This window comes from Aotus nancymaae, unplaced genomic scaffold (assembly GCF_030222135.1).
Source record: "Aotus nancymaae isolate 86718 unplaced genomic scaffold, 86718_ANA_hifiasm-v0.15.2.pri h1tg000002l, whole genome shotgun sequence".
Classification (NCBI taxonomy): domain Eukaryota; kingdom Metazoa; phylum Chordata; class Mammalia; order Primates; family Aotidae; genus Aotus; species Aotus nancymaae.
The window spans coordinates 19287419-19308504 of record NW_026988413.1 but is presented as its reverse complement, the minus strand read 5'-3'; the positions used below and the strand labels follow the sequence as shown (position 1 = coordinate 19308504).

Sequence of the window (21086 nt, the reverse complement as noted above, 5' to 3'; positions counted from 1 at the left end):
TAGCAATTGTGAATGGGAGTTCACTCATGACTTGGCTCTCTGTCTGTTATTAGTGTAGAGGAATGCTTGTGATTTTTGCACATTGATTTTGTATCCTGAGACTTTGCTGAAGTTGCTTATCAGCTTAAGGAGATTTTGAACTAAGATGATGAGGTTTTCTAAATATACAATCATGTCATCTGCAAACAGAGACAATTTGACTTCCTCTCTTCCTATTTGAATACCTTTATTTCCTTCTCTTGCATGATTGCCTTGGCCAGAACTTTCAATACTATGTTGAATAGGAGTAGTGAAAGAGGGCATCCTTGTCTTGTGCCAGTTTCAAAGGGAATTCTTCCAGTTTTTACCCATTCAGTCTGATATTGGCTGTGAGTTTGTCATGAATAGCTCTTATTAGTTTGAGATATGTTTCATGAATAACTAGGTTATTGGGAATTTTTAGCATGAAGGGCTGTTGAATTTTGGCCTTTTCTGCATCTATTGAGATAATCATGTGGTTTTTGTCATTGGTTCTGCTTATGTGATGGATTATGTTGATTTGTGTATGTTGAACCAGCCTTGCATCCCAGGGATGAAGCCAACTTGGTCACGGTGGATAAGTTTCTTGATGTGCTGCTGGATTTGGTTTGCCAGTATTTTATTGAGGGTTTCACATCAATGTTCATCAGGGATATTGGTCTGAAATTTTCTTTTTCTTTTCTTCTTCTTTTTTTTTTTTTTTTTTTGGTCTCTGCCAGGTTTTGGTATCAGGATGATGCTGACCTCATAAAATGAGTTAGAGAGGATTCCCTCTTTTTCTATTATTTGGAATTGTTTCTCAGAAGGAATGGTACCAGCTCCTTTTTGTACCTCTGGTAGAACTCAGCTGTGAATCCATCTGGTCCTGGACTTTTTTTGTTGGTAGGCTATTAATTAATCATTGCCTCAATTTCAGAACTTGTTATCGGTCAATTCAGGGATTTGACTTCTTCCTGGTTCAGTCTTGGGAGGGTGTATCTGTCCAGGAATTTATCCATTTCTTCTAGAGTTTCTAGTTTATTTGCATTGAGGTGTTTATAGTATTCTCTGATGGTAATTTCTATTTCTGTGGGATGAGTGGTGATATCCCCTTTATCATTTTTTATTGTGTCTACTTAATTATTCTCTCTTTTCTTCTTTATTAGTCTGGCTAGCTCTCTATTTTGTTGATCTTATCAAAAAACCAGCTCCTGGATTCATTGATTTTTTGAAGAGTTTTTCGTGTCTCTATCTCCTTCAGTTCTGCTCTGATCTTAGTTATTTCTTGTCTTCTGCTAGCTTTTGAATTTGTTTGCTCTTGTTTCTCTAGTTCTTTTAATTGTGTTGTTAGGGTGTCGATTTTAGATCTTTCCTGCTTTCTCTTGTGGGCAAATAGTGCTATAAATTTCCCCCTAGACACTATTTGAAATGTGTACCAGAGATTCTGGTACATTGTGTCTTTGTTATTTTTTTTTTTTGGAGACGGAGTTTCGCTCTTATTACCCAGGCTGGAGTGCAATGGCGTGATCTCGGCTCACCGCAACCTCCACCTCCTGGGTTCAGGCAATTCTCCTGCCTCTCAGCCTCCTGAGTAGCTGGGATTACAGGCACGCGCCACAATGCCCAGCTAATTTTTTGTATTTTTAGTAGAGATGGGGTTTCACCATGTTGACCAGGATGGTCTCGATCTCTTGACCTCGTGATCCACCCGCCTCGGCCTCCCAAAGTGCTGGGATTACAGGCGTGAGCCACCACGCCCAGCCTGTGTCTTTGTTCTTATTGGTTTCAAAGAACATCTTTATTTCTGCCTTCATTTCATTATTTACCCAGTAGTCATTCAGGAGGAGGTTGTTCAGTTTCCATGTGATTGTGCAGTTTTGATCGAGTTTCTTAATCCTGAGTTCTAATTTGATTGCACTGTGATCTGAGAGACTGTTTGTTATTATTTCCATTCCTTTGCATTTACTGAAGAGTGTTTTTCTTTCAATTATGTGGTCAATTTTAGAATAAGTGTGATATGGTGCTGAGAAGAATGTATATTCTGCTGATTTGGGGTGGAGAGTTCTATAGATGTCTGTTAGGTCTGCTTGGTCCACAGCTGAGTTCAAGTTCTGGATATTCTTGTTGATTTTCTGTCTCGTTTATCTGTGGAATATTGACAGTTGGGTGTTAAAGTCTCCCACTATTACTATGTGGGAGTCTAAGTAACTTCGCAGATCTCTAAAAATTTGCTTTATAAATCTGGGTGCTCCTGTATTGGATGCATGTGTATTTAGAATAGTTAGTTCTTCTTACTGCATTGATGCCTTTACCATTATGTAATGCCTTTCTTTGTCTCTTTTGATCTTTGTTGGTTTAAAGTCTGTTTTATCAGAGACTAGGATTGCAACTCCTACTTTTTTTTGCCTTCCATTTGCGTGGTAAATCTTCCTCCATCGCTTTATTTTGAGCCTATGTGTGTCTTTGCACAGGAGATGGTTCTGAATATAACACACTGATGGGTCTTGCCTCCATCCAGGTTGCCAGTCTGTGTCTTTTTTTTTGGGCATTTATCCTGTTTATATTTAAGGTTAATATTTTTATGTGTGAATTTGATCCTGTCATTATTATGCTAGCTGGTTAATTTGCTCATTAGTTGACGCGGTTTCTTCATAGAGTTGATGGTCTTTACAATTTGGTATCACTTTGCAATGGCTGGTACTGCTTGTTTCTTTCCATGTTTAATGCTTCCTTCAGTAGTTCTTGTAACGCAGGCCTGCTGGTGAGAAAATCCCTCAGCATTTGCTTGTCTGTAAAGGATTTTATTTCTTTTTCGCTTATGAAGCTTAGTTTGGCGGAACATGAAATTCTGGGTTGAAAATTCTTTTCTTTAAGAGTGTTGAATATTGGCCCCCACTCTCTTCTGGCTTGTAGGGTTTCTGCTGAGAGATCTGCTGTTAGTCTGATGGGCTTCCCTTTGTGGGCCACCCGACCTTTCTCTCTGGCTGCCCTTAAGATTTTTTTCTTCATTTCAACTTTGGCGAATCTGATGATTATGTGTCTTGGGGTTGCTTTTCTCGAGGAATATCTTTGCGGTGTTCTCTGTGTTTCCTGAATTTCAATGTTGGCCTGCCTTGCTAGGTTGGGGAAATTCTCCTGGATAATATCCTGAAGAGTGTTTTCCAAATTGGTTCCCTTCTCCCTGTCACTTTCAGGTACACCAATCAAACACAGCTTTGGTCTTTTCACATAATCCCATATTTCTTGGAGGCTTTGGTCATTTCTTTTTACTTTTTTTTCTCTAATCTTTTCTTCTCACTTTATTTCACTGAGTCAATCTTCAATCTCTGATATCCTTTCTTCCTCTTGATCGATTCAGCTAATGACACTTGTGTATGCTTTGTGAAATTCTCATGCTGTGTTTTTCAGCTCTATCAGGTCATTTATGTTCTTCTCTAAACTGATCATTCTATTTAGCAATTCATCTAACCTTTTTTCAAGGTTCTTAGCTTCCTCATATTGGGTTAGAACATGCTCCTTTAGCTTGAAAGAGTTTTTTTGTTTCCCACCTTCTGAAGCCTACTTCTGTCAATTCGTCAAACTCATTCTCCATCTAGTTTTGCTCCCTTGCTGGCAGGATTTGTGATCCTTTGGAAAACAAGAGGCATTCTGGTTTTTGGAATTTTCAGGCTTTTTGGACTAGTTTCTCCCCAACTTCACGGAGTTATTTACCTTTGGTCTTTGATGTTGGTGACCTTTGGATGGGATATCGGGATGGACATCCTTCTTGTTGACTATTCCTTTCTGTTTGCTAGTTTTCCTTCTAACAGTCAGGCTCCTCCTCTGCAGGTCTGCTAAAAGTCCACTCCAAACCCTGTTTGCCTGGGTATCACCAGGGGAGGCTAAAGATCATTAAAGATTGCTGCCTGTTCCTTCATCTGGAAGCTTCATCCCAGAGGGGCACCCACCAGATATCAGCTAGAGCTCTCCTGTATGAGGTGTCCATTGGTCCCTATTGGGAGGTGTCTCCTAGTCAGAATACATGGGGTCGGGGACCCACTTGAGGAGGCAGTCTGTCCCTTATCAGAGCTCAAATGCTGTTCTTGGAGATCCACTGCTCTCTTCAGTGCTGTCAGGCAGGGATGTTTAAGTCTGCAGAAGCTGCACCCACAGCCACCCCTTCCCCCAGTGCTCTGTCCCAGGGAGATGGGCATTCTATCTATAGGTCACTGGACTGTGGCTGCTGCCTTTTTTTTTCAGAGATGCCCTGCCCAGAGGAGGATTTTAAAGAGGCAGTCTGACCTCAGAGGTCTTGCCGAGCTGCAGTGGGCTCCGCCCAGTTTGAACTTCCCAATGGTGGCTTTGTTTACACTGTGATGATAAAACCACCTACTCCAGCCTCAGCAATGGCAGACACCCCTCACCCCACGAAGCTCCAGTGACCCAGGTCGACCTTAGACTGCTGTGCTGGCAGCCAGAGTTTCAAGCCAGTGGATCTTTTGTTCATACCACCGAAGCATGAACAAAAAACTCTCCTGCTGCTAGCTCACAGTGTGCCCAAATGGCTGCCAAGTTTTGTGCTTGAATCCCAGGGCCCTGGTGGCATATGCACCAGAAGGAATCTCATGGTTTGCCGGTTGTGAAGACCATGGGAAAAGCGCAGTATCTGAGCCGGAATGTACCATTCTTCCTGGTACAGTCTCTCAGAGCTTCCCTTGGTTATGGAAGTAAAATCCCGACCCCTTGTGCTTCCTGGGTGAGGTGATGCCCCAACCTGCTTGGCTTGTCCTCCATGGGCTGCACCCATTGTCCAATCAGTCCCAGTGACATGAACTGGGTACCTCAGTTGGAAATGCAGAAATCACCTGCTTTCTGTATCAATCTCGTTACAGACTGGAGCTGTTCCTATTCGGCCATCTTGCCTGGAAATCCCCTAATTAACCATCTTCAAAGCATCTCTGCAGGTCATGCTCTTTGGATGCCACGCATTATGATAACAATGCCCACTTCACTTCTGAAGTTAAGTACTACCATGTAGCCTCTATTATTTTAAAATTCCATCATTCCTAGTTTTTAAAATAAGGATAGGATCTCACTATGTTGCCCAGGCTGGTCTTGAACTCCTGGCCTCAAGCGATCCTCCTGTCTCGGTCTCCTGATGTGCTGAGGTTAGAGGTCTGAGCCACCACACCTGGCCCCAAATTATTTAGTAAACCCAGTTTTTTCACATCTCCCACAGTCTGCCTTGTGTACGGAGGACAGATGTAATTGAGCTGAACAATTTTGGTGTTTTTGTCTTTTTGGTAAAAGAAGTGTTCTCTGGGCCCTGCTGCAAAACATAGATCCTCTGTGGGTTTCCGGCCTTATATACTATATCCACTCTTGTGGGCTTTCTTCTCGGAGCTTCCTGACCCGTCTCTTGACCATCTGCCATGGTATTTCTAGAATGTGTACTTCATGTATGTGGATCTCACTTTTTCCAGATTTCAAGAGTTATGCTGGCAGTGTGTTAGCACTGATTCCTGAGGTGTTAAGTCACATATCAGAGGATGGTGTTTTCATATCAATAAACTCTCCTTTATCCACCTTCCTCTTGATGCTGTACCCCAAGATCCACTCCCACACATACTCTCCACCTCCATGGCACATGGTGTCTAGGAATGGAGTTCCTTCAGTGTACCACCCTCTTTCTTCCTTTTTTCCAGCCAGGAAATCTCATAAGGGATAATATCCAAAATATAAAAGGAATTCCTACCTTTTATATTTAGAAGGATATATTCTAATGTGACTCCATGGCTCTGAAATTAGTCTCTCTACCAAGTGATATTCACTGGCCTGGTGACTGGGAGGCAGTTTGCAGGTAGATCCTGCCTGGAACACATGTTGCAAGGTAGCAGCTTCTACATCGTTTTCAAAGGACACAGGGAATGCTGGACATTAACACAGAGGAGTAGTGTTGGATCATTTCTTCTGATTTGCTTTCCATGCTCTAATTCGTTCTTGCCACATCCAATATGCTACTGACACGTTCATTTGATTTTAGATGTCTGACCAGATTTTTTGTTTGTTTGTTTATAGAATTGCTGTGTTTAGTTCTTACCTAAATCTTCTAGGGCACTCTGCATAGTTTCCAGTCCTCTATAGAGACTTTCAAGTTTACCTCTTGGTTTTCAAATTTAATTTTCTTTTTTGTAATCTAGAAATGGGGGTCTTCTTCTGTCACCCAGGCTGGAATGCAGTGGTACAATCATAGCGCACTGGCGATCTGAACTCCTGGGCTCAAGCAATCCTCCTGCCTCAGGTGTACATAGCCATGTCTGGATAATTTTTTAATTTTTGTGTTTATTTTATCTAACTTTTTTTTTGTAAGACAGGATCTTACTATGTTTCCCAGGCCAGTCTCAAACTCATAGCATCAAGCAATTCTCCTGCATCAGCTTCCCAATGTGCTGAGATTATAGGCATGAGCCACCATGCCTAGCCTCAAGTTTCTTTCTTTAATCAAAACAAGCAGAGTTATTTTAACTTTTGAGTAATAATTCCCATTTTTATTGTGGTATTAATCTGTGGCTGAATTATTTCACTTAGTATAATGTCCTCCAGGTTCATCCATGTTGTTGTATATTGCAGAATTTCCTGCTTTTTTGAGGCAGGAATATTCTGGAATAAAATTATATTACATTGTTTATATACCACATTTTCTTTACCTGCTCATCTGTCAGTGAACATTTAGGTTGTTTCCATATCTTACCTAATGTGAATAATGCTACAGTGTATGGAAGTGCAAATATTTCTTCAATATAGTGATTTTATTTTTATTTTTTGGATATATACCCAGAAGTAGGACTGCTGGATCATATGGTAGTTCTATTTTTAATTTTTTTCTTGACCAACATGGTCTAATATATTTTTAATTTTTTTAGAAACCTCCATACTGTTTTCCATTGTAGTTGCACAATTTTACACTTCCACTAACAGTGTATAAGAGTTTTAATTTCTCTACATCCTCACCAATAATTGTTACCTTTCTTTATAATAATCATCCTAATGGGTGTGAGGTGTTATTTCATTGTAGTTTTGATTTGCATTTCCCGGATGGCTAGCGATTTTGAGTATCTTTGCATACTCCTATTGGCCATTTGTATGTCTTCTTTGGAGAAATGTCTCCTCAAGTCCTTTACCAACTTTTTAATCAGTTAGTTTTTTTGGGGGGGTGATTTTTTTTGTTTTTGTTGTCTGTTTTTGTTTGTTTGCTGTTGAGTTGTAGAAGTTCCTTTTAATTATATTTTGGATATTAGCCCCTTATGAGATACGTGCTTTGTAAATATTTTCTCCTATTCTGTAGATTGCTTCTTGACTCTGTTGAGTGTTTCCTTTTCTGTGCAGAGGCTATTTAGCTTGATGCAGTCCTAACAACCTATTTTTGCTTTTGTTTCTTGTGCTTTCAGTGTCATATCCGAGATACCATAGCCTACCCCAATGCCATGATGCTTTTTCCCCTTATGTTTTCTTCTAGGAGTTTTATAGTTTCTGGTCTTAGAAATCTTTACTCCATTTTGAGTTGACTTTTTGTGTATGGTGTAAAATACAGGTCCAATTTCATTCTAATGATAGTTCCAATATTAGGATCTATGATTCTGTTTAGGCTGTCAATTGATTCTTCCTGTCTTCCTTTATGGAACTTTGTTTTCTGGGGTATCTAAATTCTTCAACTGTGTGCAGGTTAATACTACGTTAAAAAAAGTATTTGTGAGCATGCACCAAGGGTGAAAAACAAATATTTTCTTTCAGAGAGCATGTGTGTGTGTTTGCTCCAGTTCCCTGGAGGCACTGCTACTCAGTGACCACATTAAACTGGTCACCAGACTCTGGCTACATAGGTTATGAATTCTCCCAGGGACTGGAGGTGGTCACAGCCTTTTAGGGAGTGTTTTTATTCTTGTTTTTCATCTCCTGAACCTCTCACTTCTGCATTCAGACTTTCCCATAAAATTTAGCTTGATTTAATAAATGCCTGCTGTCTTTTCAGCGCTTTTATGGTAATTCTTTTAAAAGTTTTCATCTAGCTTTTTTTCTGTTTTTTTGAGACAGAGTCTTGCTCTGTCACCCAGGCTGAAGTGCAGTGGCTTGATTACAAATCCCTGCAACCTCTGCCTTCCAGGATCAACCTCTGCCTTCCAGCCCTATAGACAGGGCTAATTTCTGTATTTTTTATAGAGATGGGGTTTCACTATGTTGCCCAGGCTGGTCTCAACTCCTGGGCTCAAGCGATCCTCCCACCTCAGCCTCCCAAAGTGCTGGGATTACAGATGCGCCACCACACCTGGCCTAATCTAGCATTTTTAATTTTCTTAAATGGAAGAGGATGCTGTCAGCCATTTTAGAAAGCCAAAATTTTGTTTTACAGTTCAGTGAGATTGTCCTTAATTGTGGATCAAATTTTTATATTTTAGATTCTCCTATCATATCATTTATGTGGTATCCTATTTGATCTTTCTGATTTTTTTCAAAACTGTGTTTCCTAAAAAAAGAGTCAGATGTAGAATTCCTTTATGCTACATTTAAGGATTACTAAGTGTGGTCCTCCTGTTCATATTGCCAAGTAGTTCCTCCATATTGATTAGAATTAAGTCCAAAATAGTAATACATCTCACTGCTGCTTCTGCCTTCTGAGAGACAATATTTTTCAGGAAATATAGAAATATAGACATATAAATAAATAAGTAAATAGTAAATATCCGTAAGTAAATATCCAGCTTTTAGAAGAGACTCCCTGATGAGAGCTGAATAATTGAAGATTTCACTACTATAACTTGCATCTGTGCCATAATTCTTATTAAATGAGTCATCATCCATATACTCAACACCATGGTGACTATACTCCTACTTTGGCCCTTATCTTTACCATTTTTTTTTCTTGCTTTGTTGCCCAGGCTGGATTGCAGTGGCATGATCTCAGCTCACTGCAACCTCTGCCTTCTGGGTTCAAGAAATTCTCCTGCCTCAGCCTCTCGAGTAGCTGGGATTACAGGTGCCCACTACCATGCCTGGCTAATTTTTGTATTTTTTAGTAGAGATGGGGTTTCACCATGTTGGCCAGGCTGGTCTTGAACTCCTGACCTCAGGTGATGGCCCACCGTGGCCTCCCAAAGTGCTGGGATTATAGGCATGAGCCACCACACCCCGCCATACTTTCTTTATCCTAAATGCTCTCCTCTGTACTTCATTTTTTGGGTTAATTTTTGAAAATATAAGTCCCTACTTTAATATGCATTTGTCTGGGGCTCCCTTCATTGTGTACTTTAGCTCTTCATTTAAATGATCAGTTCCAGCCCATAAAATCTCAGTGATGTTTCTAAGATTCTATTTACCATCTAATATTAAGCTTCATATATTAATAATATGTAGAGGGAGGCCAAGGCAGGAGGATCACTTGAGCCCAGGAGTTTGAAACCAGCATGGGCAACATGGCAAAACCCCATCTCTACAAAAAAGTTAGCAGGGCATGGTGGCATACACCTGTAGTCCCACCTACTCGGGAGGCTAAGGTGGAAGAATCACTTGAGCACAGGAGGCTGAGGCTTCAGTGAGCATTGCACTTCAGCCTGGGTGACAGAGACCCTGAGAAGCAAGAAGCAGAAGGAGAAGGAGGAGGTGGAGGAGGAGGAGGAGGAGGAGGAGGAGGAGGAGGAGGAGGAGAAGAGGAGAAGAAGGGGAGGAGGAGGAGGAAGAGGAGGAAGAGAAGGAGAAGGAGAAGAAGAAATGTAGATACTTGAGAATGAAAGCAATATGTTTATTTTCTTCTTTGTAAATTTCTAGACGCCACACCTCACCTCCCCTTCCCACTGTACTTTAGTTGTCACACTTGTCATTCATAACATCTCATTTCGCAGGTTTTTCCTGGCCTTTTGACTCAATTACTGTCCAAGTCCTATTAATCATGTTGTTAATTAATTAATGAAATATCACTAACATTCCTGGAATGTGTGTTTCCTTTTCCCAGCTATTTGACACTTGTGACTATGAATCTTATAATATCATCTATGTGGCTAGTTTGTTCATTTTTCACATCCTCTTATCTTCTCTACCGTGATGACTTTTAACTGAAGCAGGGGAAAAAATACAATGTATGTTCCCAACGCTTTCTGTTTCCTGCCCAGGACTATAAAGTCACCAGAAATACATTTCAGATTTCTTCTCTCACTCAGCCTACGCCAAATCAATAGCTATGGACCAGAGTTCACCTGTCTGATGTGATTTGTCCAGCATTTGGTTAGAACACTGAAGAAAGCACAAGTAGTTACCAATATTTGTTGGGCAAGATCAGAACAATCACCCTTCAATATGAAGTCAGTACAAATCAGAAGCAGAATTAACCCTCTCACATACAAACTCTCTAAAAGATGCTTTGAAAATTACATTTAATGAGACTAGATGTTTGTCTTCAGGGAAATCTCATTGCTGTTTCTTATTAAGAAAAAATGTAACTAAAATGAAAACACATTCATATTATTTAAATGCCATCATATCTGAAGCATGGTGATTTATGTGAAATCTAGAAAATGGTGTCTCTGAGAGACTGGGTAACTGATAAATCACTGAGAATACCTGAGACTGGGTAACTGATAAAGAACGGAAGTTTATTCTCTTACAGTTCTGGAGGCTGGAAAGTCCAAGATCAAGATGCCAGCGTGTTAGGGCCCAGTCTCTGCTTCCAAGGCTATGTCTTGAATGCTGCATTCTCTGGAGGGGAGAAACACCATTACTCAAATGACAGAAGAGGGAGAACCCACTCTCACAAGCCCTTTTTATGGTGGCATTAATCCTAAACACCTCCCATTAGGCCCCGCCTCCCAACACTGTTTGTTACATGGGAGATTAAGTTTCAACATGGGTTTTGGAAAGGATAAAAATAATCAAACTATAGCAAATGAAAAACCAATGTTCAGAGGATAGGATATACTCATTCTTATGTTTAATGTGGATTAATAAAATGAACAAAGATGTAGCTACCAAATTTTATTAAAATATATCCTAAAACATAAAATGTTCCACAACAATATTTTTTCTTCAGTTTTATTGAGATATAACTGACATGTAATAAACTGCCCATATTTAAAGTATACAATTTGATGAGTCTGACATATATACATCTGTGACACCATCACTACAATCAAAATAATGAACATATCAATCAACTGTATAGGCTGTCTCATGCCACTTTGTAATCCCTCCTCCCACCCATACTTCCCTTGGCTCCTGACCCCAGGCAATCACTGATCTGTGTCTGTCATCATAGACTATAATTCCACTTATATAAAATGCTAGAAGAGAAAAACTAAAGCATTTATACTTTTTGGCCTGGCTTCTTTCACTCAGCATAATTATTTTGAGATTCATCCATACTATGTGTTGTCATCAATGCTTCACTTCTTTTTTTCTTTTTTCTATTTTTTTTTTTTTTTTTTTGAGACAGATCTGTCTCTGTTGCTCAGGCTGGAATGCAGTGGCATGATCATGGCTCACTACAGCCTTGAACTCTAGGCTCAAGCAATCCCCCCACCTTACACTCCCGAGTAGCTGGAACTACAGGCACATGCCACCATACCCAGCTAATTACTTTGTTTTTTTGTACACATGGGGTCTCCCTATGTTGTCCAGGCTGGTCTCAAACTCCTGGCCTCAAACAATCCTTCTGCCTCGGCCTCCCAAAGTCCTGGGATTACAGGTGTGAGCCACTGCACCAGGCCCACACCATTCCTCTTTATTACCGAGGAGTACTCCATTCTGTGCATACATCTCAATTTGTTTACCCAACCTTTTGATTTACGATTTAGCCTTCTTCAATCAGCTTATGCCCTTGTATAAAAAGGCTTCCACGAATTCTCCTGTCACAGGAACTATTGATCAAATCACATTTTTGACACCACAAAGCTGAAGGCAGACCTGGGACAAATGGAGGGAGAGGAGGCTCCTGGGAGGTCAGTTTCTCCTGTTGCTGAACACCATCTTCCAATCACAACAGCCAGGAATTGAGAATCTTTCATTGCAGCTGTAAAGGAATGTATGTACAAAATGTCCTGATTAATGATGATTAAAGGAAAGACCATTTCTCTTTTCCCCAAACCCAACCTCTTTGTCACTTCAGACCCCTAAGGGAGCCTGTGCGATATCGGTGAAGGTTGCTATCGACATAGGGTACCGACACTTTGATGGGGCCTACGTCTACAAAAACGAACACGAAGTTGGGGAGGCCATCAGGGAGAAGATAGCAGAAGGAAAGGTGCAGAGGGAAGACATCTTCTACTGTGGAAAGGTGAGATCTTGCCTTCAGTCTCCACTGGGGACAGTGAGGAGGTTTCAGGTGTTCATTTTATTATTCATCTTCCGTGTGTGTGTGTGTGTGTGTGTGTGTGTGTGTGTCTAATTGCACTCATGAGTATGCAGGACTCAATAATAACAGTTTGAGTTTGTTTGTTTAAAAGATGTGTTAAAATGACACCAAAATCATGCAAAATAGGATTTTCAACATTCTTGTATTATATTAACAAATTATTCATTAGTTTGGGAGAAGTAAGCAGAGTAGCATTTTGGGAAGAGAAAGAGGGTTTTAAAAAAGTATTTGGCTGGGTGCAGTGTCTCACGCCTGTAATCCCAGCACTTTGGGAGTCTGAGGCGGGTGTTTTGCTTGAGCTCAAGAGTTCAAGACCAACCTGGGTAACATGGCAAAACCCTGTCTCTACAAAAAATAAAAAAATTAGCCAGGCACGGTAGCTTGCACCTGTAGTCCCAGCTACTTGGGAGGCTGAGGTGGGAGGATGGCATGAGCCAGGGAGGTCGAGGCTGCAATGAATCATGTTCACATCACTGCACTCCAGCTTGGGTGACAGAGTAAGACCCTATCTCAAAAAAAGAAAAAAAAAAAAGTATTTGAGCAAATGTAATTAACTCAGGAATTATATTCATTTTTGGAACCAATAGATATTGTTTAATAAAAGCAAACAAACATAAATCAAAAAAACAAGCTCTTAAGGTCGCCAATCCAAAAGCCACATGACTCATATTACATGAGTCATTTTTCACTATGATAAAGTTAGCATGCAAGAAAAAGGTGGTCAAAACATGCTTTAAATTGTCCTTTAATTCTTTAAATTGTCCAAAAAGTACAGTTATGAAGAGAAAGCAATATTTATACATATATAATGTCAATATGGGCTGTATCTAATAAAGCACACTTGGGAAAAATATTGTTTACTATTTTATTTATTTATTTATTATTTGAGACGGCGTCTCACTCTGTTGCCCAGCCTGGAGTGCAGTGGCACAATCTTGGTTCACTACAACCTCCACCTGCTGGGTTCAAGAGATTCTGCAGCCTCAGCCTCCGGAGTACCTGGGGCTACAGGCATGCACCACCATGACTGGCTAATTTTTGTATTTTTAGTAGAGACAGGGTTTCACTATCTCGGCCAAGCTGCTCTTGAACTCCTGACCTCGTGATCCGCCCATCTCAGCCTCCCAAAGTGCTGGGATTACAGGTGTGAGCCACCACGCCTAGCCTAGTGTTTACTTAAGTGAACAGAAAGAGTGTGTGCAACTGAGTTCATGTAATGTGCAGTTGCTATCGCCTTATCAGGATTGTTTTCACTGCAGCTCAGCAGCAGCTGAGGGGCAATATGGGGGCGATTAAGTGCACAGACTGGTGTAAGACTTCCCAGGCCAGAAGCCCAGATCTGTCACTATTGGCTGAGTTGTCTAGCATTTCTGGACCTCAGTTTTTCTCTCTGTAAAATGAGGATAATAATGTCAACTATTTCATAGAGTTGTTATGAGTTCACATTTACAAAGCACTCATATAGAACCTGGCACAAAGCTAATACTATGTGTGTTTGTTGAATAAAAGTAAATTAAAATATCTTCAGGAATGAAAAAAAAAAGTAAATTAAAATAGCAAACAGAATTTCTGCTTACATAGGATTGCAACAGTAACAGCAAAGGGACCCACAGTAGCAATCAAAACCCATGTAACACATTTTTCTATTACTGTCATCATGTTAAATTTTCTCTGTGTTTTTAAGTCAAGAAAAAAATCATTGTCCAACAGAGGGAAAAAAAAAACAGATTTTACCAATTTTGCTCACTCTGTCTTGTGACCAAAAACCAGTGTGATTCAGGCCGGGTGCAGTGGCTCACACCTGTAATCCCAACACTTCGGAAGGCAGAGGCAGGAGGATCACTTGAGGTCAGAGGTTCGTGATCAGCCTGGTCAACATGGTGAAACCTCATCTCTACTAAAAATACAAAAATCAGCCAGGCGTAGTGCCAGGTGCCTGTAGTCCCAGCCACTTGGGAGGCTGAGGCAGGAGAATCACTTGAACCCAGGAGGCGGAGGTTGCAGTGAGCCGAGATCAAGCCACTGCGCTCCAGCCTGGGTGACAGAGCAAAACTCTGTCTCAAAAAAAGAAAAGAAAAGGAGGAGAGGAGAAGGGAGGGGAGAGGAGGGGAGAGGGGAGGAAAGGATTCTAAACTTTTATCCCAAAAAAATCTGTGAGCAAAACTGATATTCCAAAAGACATACTAATTTGTCCTGTGGGTATGAGCAACTGGCACTGTATGTCTCAGATCCCTAAGGGTACACAAGCTCCAGTAGGATCAACCAAGCCTTGATCCTTCATTACGTAACGCCTTAGTGAAGGAATCATTTCTTAGAAATTGCTCTGGGGTCTAAGTAGGGCCAAACAGGAACAAAAGATCAGTGAAAGCAAATCTAAATGTCTAAATCTAAAAGCAAATCTAATTTAAAATGTCGCCAGCCTTCCACACCACCTGTCACAATGTGAAGGACCCAGTGAAGCCACACAGATAACCATATTCCTTGCTCATTTGAAACACATCTTTTATCAGAGTGGCATGACAATAAAGAATTCGGCTAGGTCAGGACATCTAGAACGTTGTGTAACCCTAGTTAGACGATGAGGAATAATGCAAGCATTAAGGATCAGTTAGGAAATTCGCCCGGAAATGGGGAAGGCTGCCATCAAATTAGGTACTGTGTGGTCAAGAGGATCTGTGAGTCTCTTGTAGTATATTTGAATAAAATTATGTCTGGGGATGTGAGGGTGATCTGTCACCCATTGATCACCAGGGCTAATTCAGCTGATCTGGCTGTCGAGGCAATTGTATCTCTCGAAGCTGCACTCTCAGTGGAAGAGGATGACTTTCCCTGATGGAGGCGGAGGGTTTTTAGGTCAAGGGTGTCTGAGTAGCTGCACTCTTCTGCTAGAACCTCCAAACAAGTTCTCAAGCTAGGCTCTGAGTGTCAAGAGTTTTATCAGCTCATCCTATACTCCAATGACACTGTATCATAAACATTTTTGTGAAATGAAATATGTGCATAATATGTGTAAGAGGGGCCAGGTGCAGTGGCTGATGCCTAGAATCCCAGCGCTTTGGGAGGCCGAGTGGGTGGATGGCTTGAGCCTAGGAGTATAGCCTGGGCAACATAGTGAGATCCCTATCTCAAAAAAAAATGTGTACAAGTGCTTTACAAAGAAAAAATTTTACAAGATTGTAAAAATCATGTGGACATTAGTTAATTATCCTTCTTTGATTCTTTTAGCTATGGGCTACAAATCATGTCCCAGAGATGGTCCGCCCAACCCTGGAGAGGACACTCAGGGTCCTCCAGCTAGATTATGTGGATCTTTACATCATTGAATTACCCATGGCCTTCAAGGTGAGTTCCGATGCCTAAAGGTTAGGTCTCGGCACCCTGACAACCATGAGCCAATAGCCATGTGCATGAAGCTAGCTTATTATTTAGCACTGCAGAGTATTGTGGGGTTTTGTTACCACAGATCAGAGAGTACTGCCCTAGCCTGACAAATGCCTGAGAAGATTGTGTTAACAGACTCAGGCTTGGTTTCCAAGTTTCTTGATTTTTTAATTCCATGCAATTTCTATTATACCATGTTTTTACAACTATAGTTTAAGCCCTCTGCATCAAACCAACATGTAGTCCCCTGTAGCCCGGCATCGAGACACACACCCTTCTTCCCACTCACACAGTCACCATCTCAGCCCTTATCCTCACTTTGTTAATATTGACTCTTGTTCAAATGTCAGATTTCCAACCTAAGTCTTAAAAATTTGGAAAGACCCAGTGTACATGTGTTGCTTAGCAATGGGATGCATTCTGAGAAATGCATCATTAGGCAACTCTATTGTTCTGCAAACATCAATAGTGTCCTTACACAACTCTAGCTGGTAAGGTTTCATTTACCATGGTAGATGGTACTACTCTTGTAATAACATGAATAAAACACAAGCACATTGGGCCTAGATGGCGTAGCCTATTATAGACTTAGGCTAGATAGCCCAGCTGGCTGTCCCTAGGCTATAAACCTGCACAGCATATTACTGTTCTGAATACCACAGGCAATTGTTACACAGTGGTAAATATTTGTGTATATAAACACATCTAAACACAGAAAAGGTACAGTAAAAATATGCCATAAAAGATATGATACACCTATGCCTGGCACTTACCATGACTGGACCTTGAAGGGTTAGAAATTAGGTGAGTCAGGGAGGGAGTGGTGAGTGAATGTGAAGGCCTAGGTCATTACTGTACATGACCGGAGACGTTATAAACACTGTAGACTAAATTAATCAAAGCATACCTTTCCTTCGATAATAAATTAACATTAGCTTATTGTAACTTTTTGCCTTATAAACGTTTTAATTTTTTAACTTTTTGATTCTTTGCAATCGTTCTTAGTAATAACACTAATAATTACTTTTTTAATAACACGAATTAAACAATGCTGTACAGCTATATAAAAATGTTCTCTTTTTCTATTCTTATTCCATAAGCTCTTGCCTATTAAACGTTTTTTAACTTTTTTGTTAAGAACTAAGACACAACCACACACGAGTCTAGGCCTACACAGGGTCAGGATCATCCATATCACTGTCTTCCGGGTCCACATCTTGTCCCACCGGAAGTTCTTCTGGGGCAATAACAAGCACGGAGCCGCCATTGCCTCTGACAACAATGTCTTCTGGAATCCTTCCTGAAAGACCTGCCTGGGGCTGTTTTACAGTTAACATTTTTTTAAAGTATAAGGAATAACACTCTAAAATTATGATAAAGCATAGAAGAGCAAATGCATAAGTTGTATACATAGTAAAAACAGAAGTTGTTTACTATCAAGTATTATATACTGTCCATGAGTACGTGTGCTCTACTTTTATGGACCTGGCAGCACAGTAGGTTTACTTACACTAGCAACACCACAAATATGATGGCTATGATGTCAGTAGGTGATAGGAATGTCAAACTCTATTATAATCTTATGGGCCCCCATCATACACGCAGTCCATCATTGACCAAAATGTCATTATGCAGCGCATGACTGTATTTAAAGTGAGAAAATAAAATTTACTTTTCTGTAACTAATAACATTTACATCCTTTTGGAGAAGACAGATAATTTCTATTCTTATTTCTGATGGGATCAAGGGCACAGAAGGTAAAACTTCAACAGTGAGAAATGACACAATATAGCGACATTACCTCCCAATTGAACCTATAATTGGGAAATCAATATTTGAAGTTTAGTATGACATGCTTTTGGTGTTTGTTTGTGGTAGGATCAGCCAGGTGCAGTGGCTCACACCTGTAGTCCCAGTACTTTGGGAGGCCGAGGCTGGCAGATCCCTTGATCCCAGGAGTTTGAGACAAGCCTGGGCGAGATGGCAAAACCCCTCTCTACAAAAAATTAGCCAGTGGCACGTGCCTGTGGTCTCAGCTACTTGGGAGACTAAGGCGGGAGAATCGCTTGAGCTGGGGAGGTGGAAGGTGCAGTGAGCCAAGATTGTGCCACTGCACTCTAGCCTGGGTGACAGAGAAAGACCCTGTCTCAAAAAAAAAAAAAAAAAAGTAAGAAAGAAAAAAGAAAAGAGAGAGAGAGAGAGATCGAGGGATCATGCCACCTCACGCCAGCCTGGGCAGCAGAGTGAGACCTTGTCTCAAAAACAAACAGAAAACTACAACAGAAAAAGAATGCTATGATTCAGAAACAGTTCCTTTAAAAGGAAAAAAATAAGAATGCCTGACACTGGGTGATAGATAATAAACAGAAATGTATTGACTGAGAGTTCTGGAGGCTGGAGAGTCCAAGACCAAGGTGCCAGCACCTCACAGGGCCTTCTTGCTACGTCATCACATGATGGAAAGAGAAAGAGAAAGAGCAAAGAGCACAAGAGAGCACCCCTCCTTGCCTGAGCCCTTCTGACAATGCCGTGAATCCGTGACCTAACAACTCCCAGTAAGCCCCACCTCCCGACACAGTTGCACTGAGGATTAAGTTTCCAACACATGAATTCTGGGGGACACATTGAAACCACAGCAATTCCCAACAAGAAAATTTCTACTACCAAAGTCAACAAAGACTTTCATACTGCCAAATTCAATAGACATTTTGTCCTCCTATTATTTCATCTCTTTCAATACAGTTGACTACCACCTCCTTCCGTAAACACTTTCTTCTCATGGGGTTCGTGACATCTCATGACCTTCTCATGATCTGTGGCAGCTTCTTCTCTGCCAGCCTCCAAATGTCGTTATGCCCAGTCCTCTGCCCTCAATATTCTTGTCTTAGTAGCTACATACTCTCTATAGGTGACTTAATCCAATCATGTGGATTTAAGACCATTTTACATGCTAATGTCACCCAAATTTTGTCTGTAACTGTGACCTCTCTCTGAGCTCCTGACTTCTCTGTTCAGCTGCCTCCTTCAATATCCACTTGAATGTCTAATGGCCATTTTAGAGTCAAAATATCCAAAATGAGGGGCCGGGTGCAGTGGCTTATGCCTGTAATCCCAGCATTTTGGGAGGCCAAGGTTGGCAGATCATGAGGTCAGAATTTCGAGACCGGCGTGACCAACATGGTAAAACCCCGTCTCTAAAAGTACAAAAAAATTAGCTGGATGTGGTGGTGCATGCCTGTAATCCTAGCTACTCTGGAGGCTGAGGCGGGAGAATCACTTGAACCTGGGAGACAGAGGTTGCAGTGAGCTGAGATTGCGCCACTGCACTCCAGCCTGGGTGACAGAGTGAGATTCCATCTCAAAAGAAAAAAAAAATCCAAAATGATGTTCCAGATTCCTAGCCTCAACCTCAGGAAATGGTTACCGTTACCCACCCAAGGAGTCTAGGAATCATCTTTGATTCCGTCATATCTCTCACTCCCACCACGCCGCCTCATTTCCAAGTCAACATGAAGGCGTGCTGGTTCCACTTCTCGTCCATGTGCTAATCTGTTCCCTTCTTTTCCTCTCTACTGCGGTTGCCCCAGTCCAGGGCACCATCAGTTGCAATAGCACCTTAGGTTGAATTCCTCAGAAGCAAACCCTGAGATGAAGAGACTGTATGCAAGAGTGATTTGGTTTGAAGTATAACCAGGGAAACTGATAAGGGAATGGGGAAATGTGGCTGAAAAATAAGAGGTTAAGCAGATGGGAAGTAGAAAGCAGAATCCTACAGAGAGCAACTTGGGCTGAATGTCATAGAAAGCTCTGGAGACAAAGTTGTTCACATCTCAGAATTACACAGTCAAGAGGCAAAGAAACAAATATTGATACTTGCAACTTTAGCTCAAAGGCTGCCCCAGTGTGGGGAGCAGGGTGTAAATTCCTGGGGACATCTAATTGAGTAGGTACACAAGTCCCAGCAGCCTGAGCTCTGTCCCCTAACAGATGCAGGTGTCAGCTGTACAGAGTGAGAGGACAGTGCTCACAGAACAGGTACGGGTATCCCAGAGGGCATGGGCAGGTGTCTCAATCCAGTCGGGCTGCTACAACAAAATACTTTAGACCGGGTGATTTCGAAACAATAGACATTTATTGCTCACAATTATAAAGGCTGGGAAGTCCCAATTCTATCATTTTAATTCCCAGATATAAATAAAATGAATTACATTTATTCTTTTGTTTTCAGCCAGGAGATGAAGTATACCCTAGAGACGAGAATGGCAAATGGTTATATCACAAGTCAAATCTGTGTGAAACTTGGGAAGTAAGTTCAAATGCGCCTCTTATTTTAAAAGAGTACATTTGAAAAACTGTGATCTGATTATTCCTGACAGATTTATGGAGAGAGATGTACCCTTTACTTCTAATGAAAAGTAACAGAACAGGCATTTCTAATCCTAAGTAGAGGTATATGAAATCTCCACTTCTGGATACTAAATAATTCTTACTTTTGTTTTGCTGGAATGCCAAAGAAAAGAGAGAGGTGTGGAAGGAAAAACGGTGTAAATGAAATATGTTAGAATATAAAAGTAATTAAAATATATGAATGAGATAAACTCACAAATTACAAAATAAATCTTAAATTGTTAATATGATGTCTAAAAGAAACAAGCTTAAAATGATGCATAAAAAACTGAAAAACAGGCCAGTTGCAGTGGCTCACACCTGTAATCCCAGCACTTTGGGAAGCCAAGGCGAGCCAATCACCTGAGGTCAGGAGTTCAAGACCAGCCTGGCCAACGTGGTGAAACTCCGTCTCCACTAAAAATACAAAAATTGGCCAGCCGTGATTGGCCATGCCTATAATCCTGGCTACTCAGGAGGCTCAGGCAGGAGAATTGCTTGAACCTGGGAGGTAGAAGTTGCAGTGCATCGAGATTATGCCACAGCACTGCAGCCTGAGCAGCAGAGCAAGATGATTCTGTCTCAAAAAGTAAAAATAAATTAAAAAAAAAAAAACTGAAAAACAATTCTGTTTTTCTTATTTCTGGGCAACCTGTTGGCTCTTTTCCCAGGATCACAAGAGTAGACAACTATAGAAAAATAACAAATAAACTCTTATGGATTCATGGCGGGGAGGGATATTTTGAACTTATTTTCTTAGAGGTGGTGTGGCAGCTCTGACCTAGAGTAGAAGGCAACTCAACAAGCAGGAAGAAGATAATACAGGAGAGGAATGGTTGGTCTTTTTGCATTTCCTCCACCCCTGCCATAGCCTGAGAACAAATATGACCGCGCAGGCGGAAACTCAGGACTCATTCAGGTGTTTTCAGGAATCAAAGCAGAGCAGCC

General features: G+C 41.1%; 1 protein-coding gene across 3 annotated transcripts in view; it reads left to right on the top strand.

Moving 5' to 3' along the window:
* AKR1D1 (aldo-keto reductase family 1 member D1) overlaps positions 1 to 21086 on the top strand; it is a 61057-nt gene that overhangs the window by 20037 nt on the left and 19934 nt on the right. For all 3 annotated transcript variants that reach the window (XM_012447583.3, XM_064373107.1, XM_064373104.1), the window contains 3 exons: positions 12125 to 12292; positions 15596 to 15712; positions 19981 to 20058. In XM_012447583.3, the coding sequence (XP_012303006.2) occupies positions 12125 to 12292; positions 15596 to 15712; positions 19981 to 20058 (363 nt within the window). The remainder of the gene's footprint in view (positions 1 to 12124; positions 12293 to 15595; positions 15713 to 19980; positions 20059 to 21086) is intronic.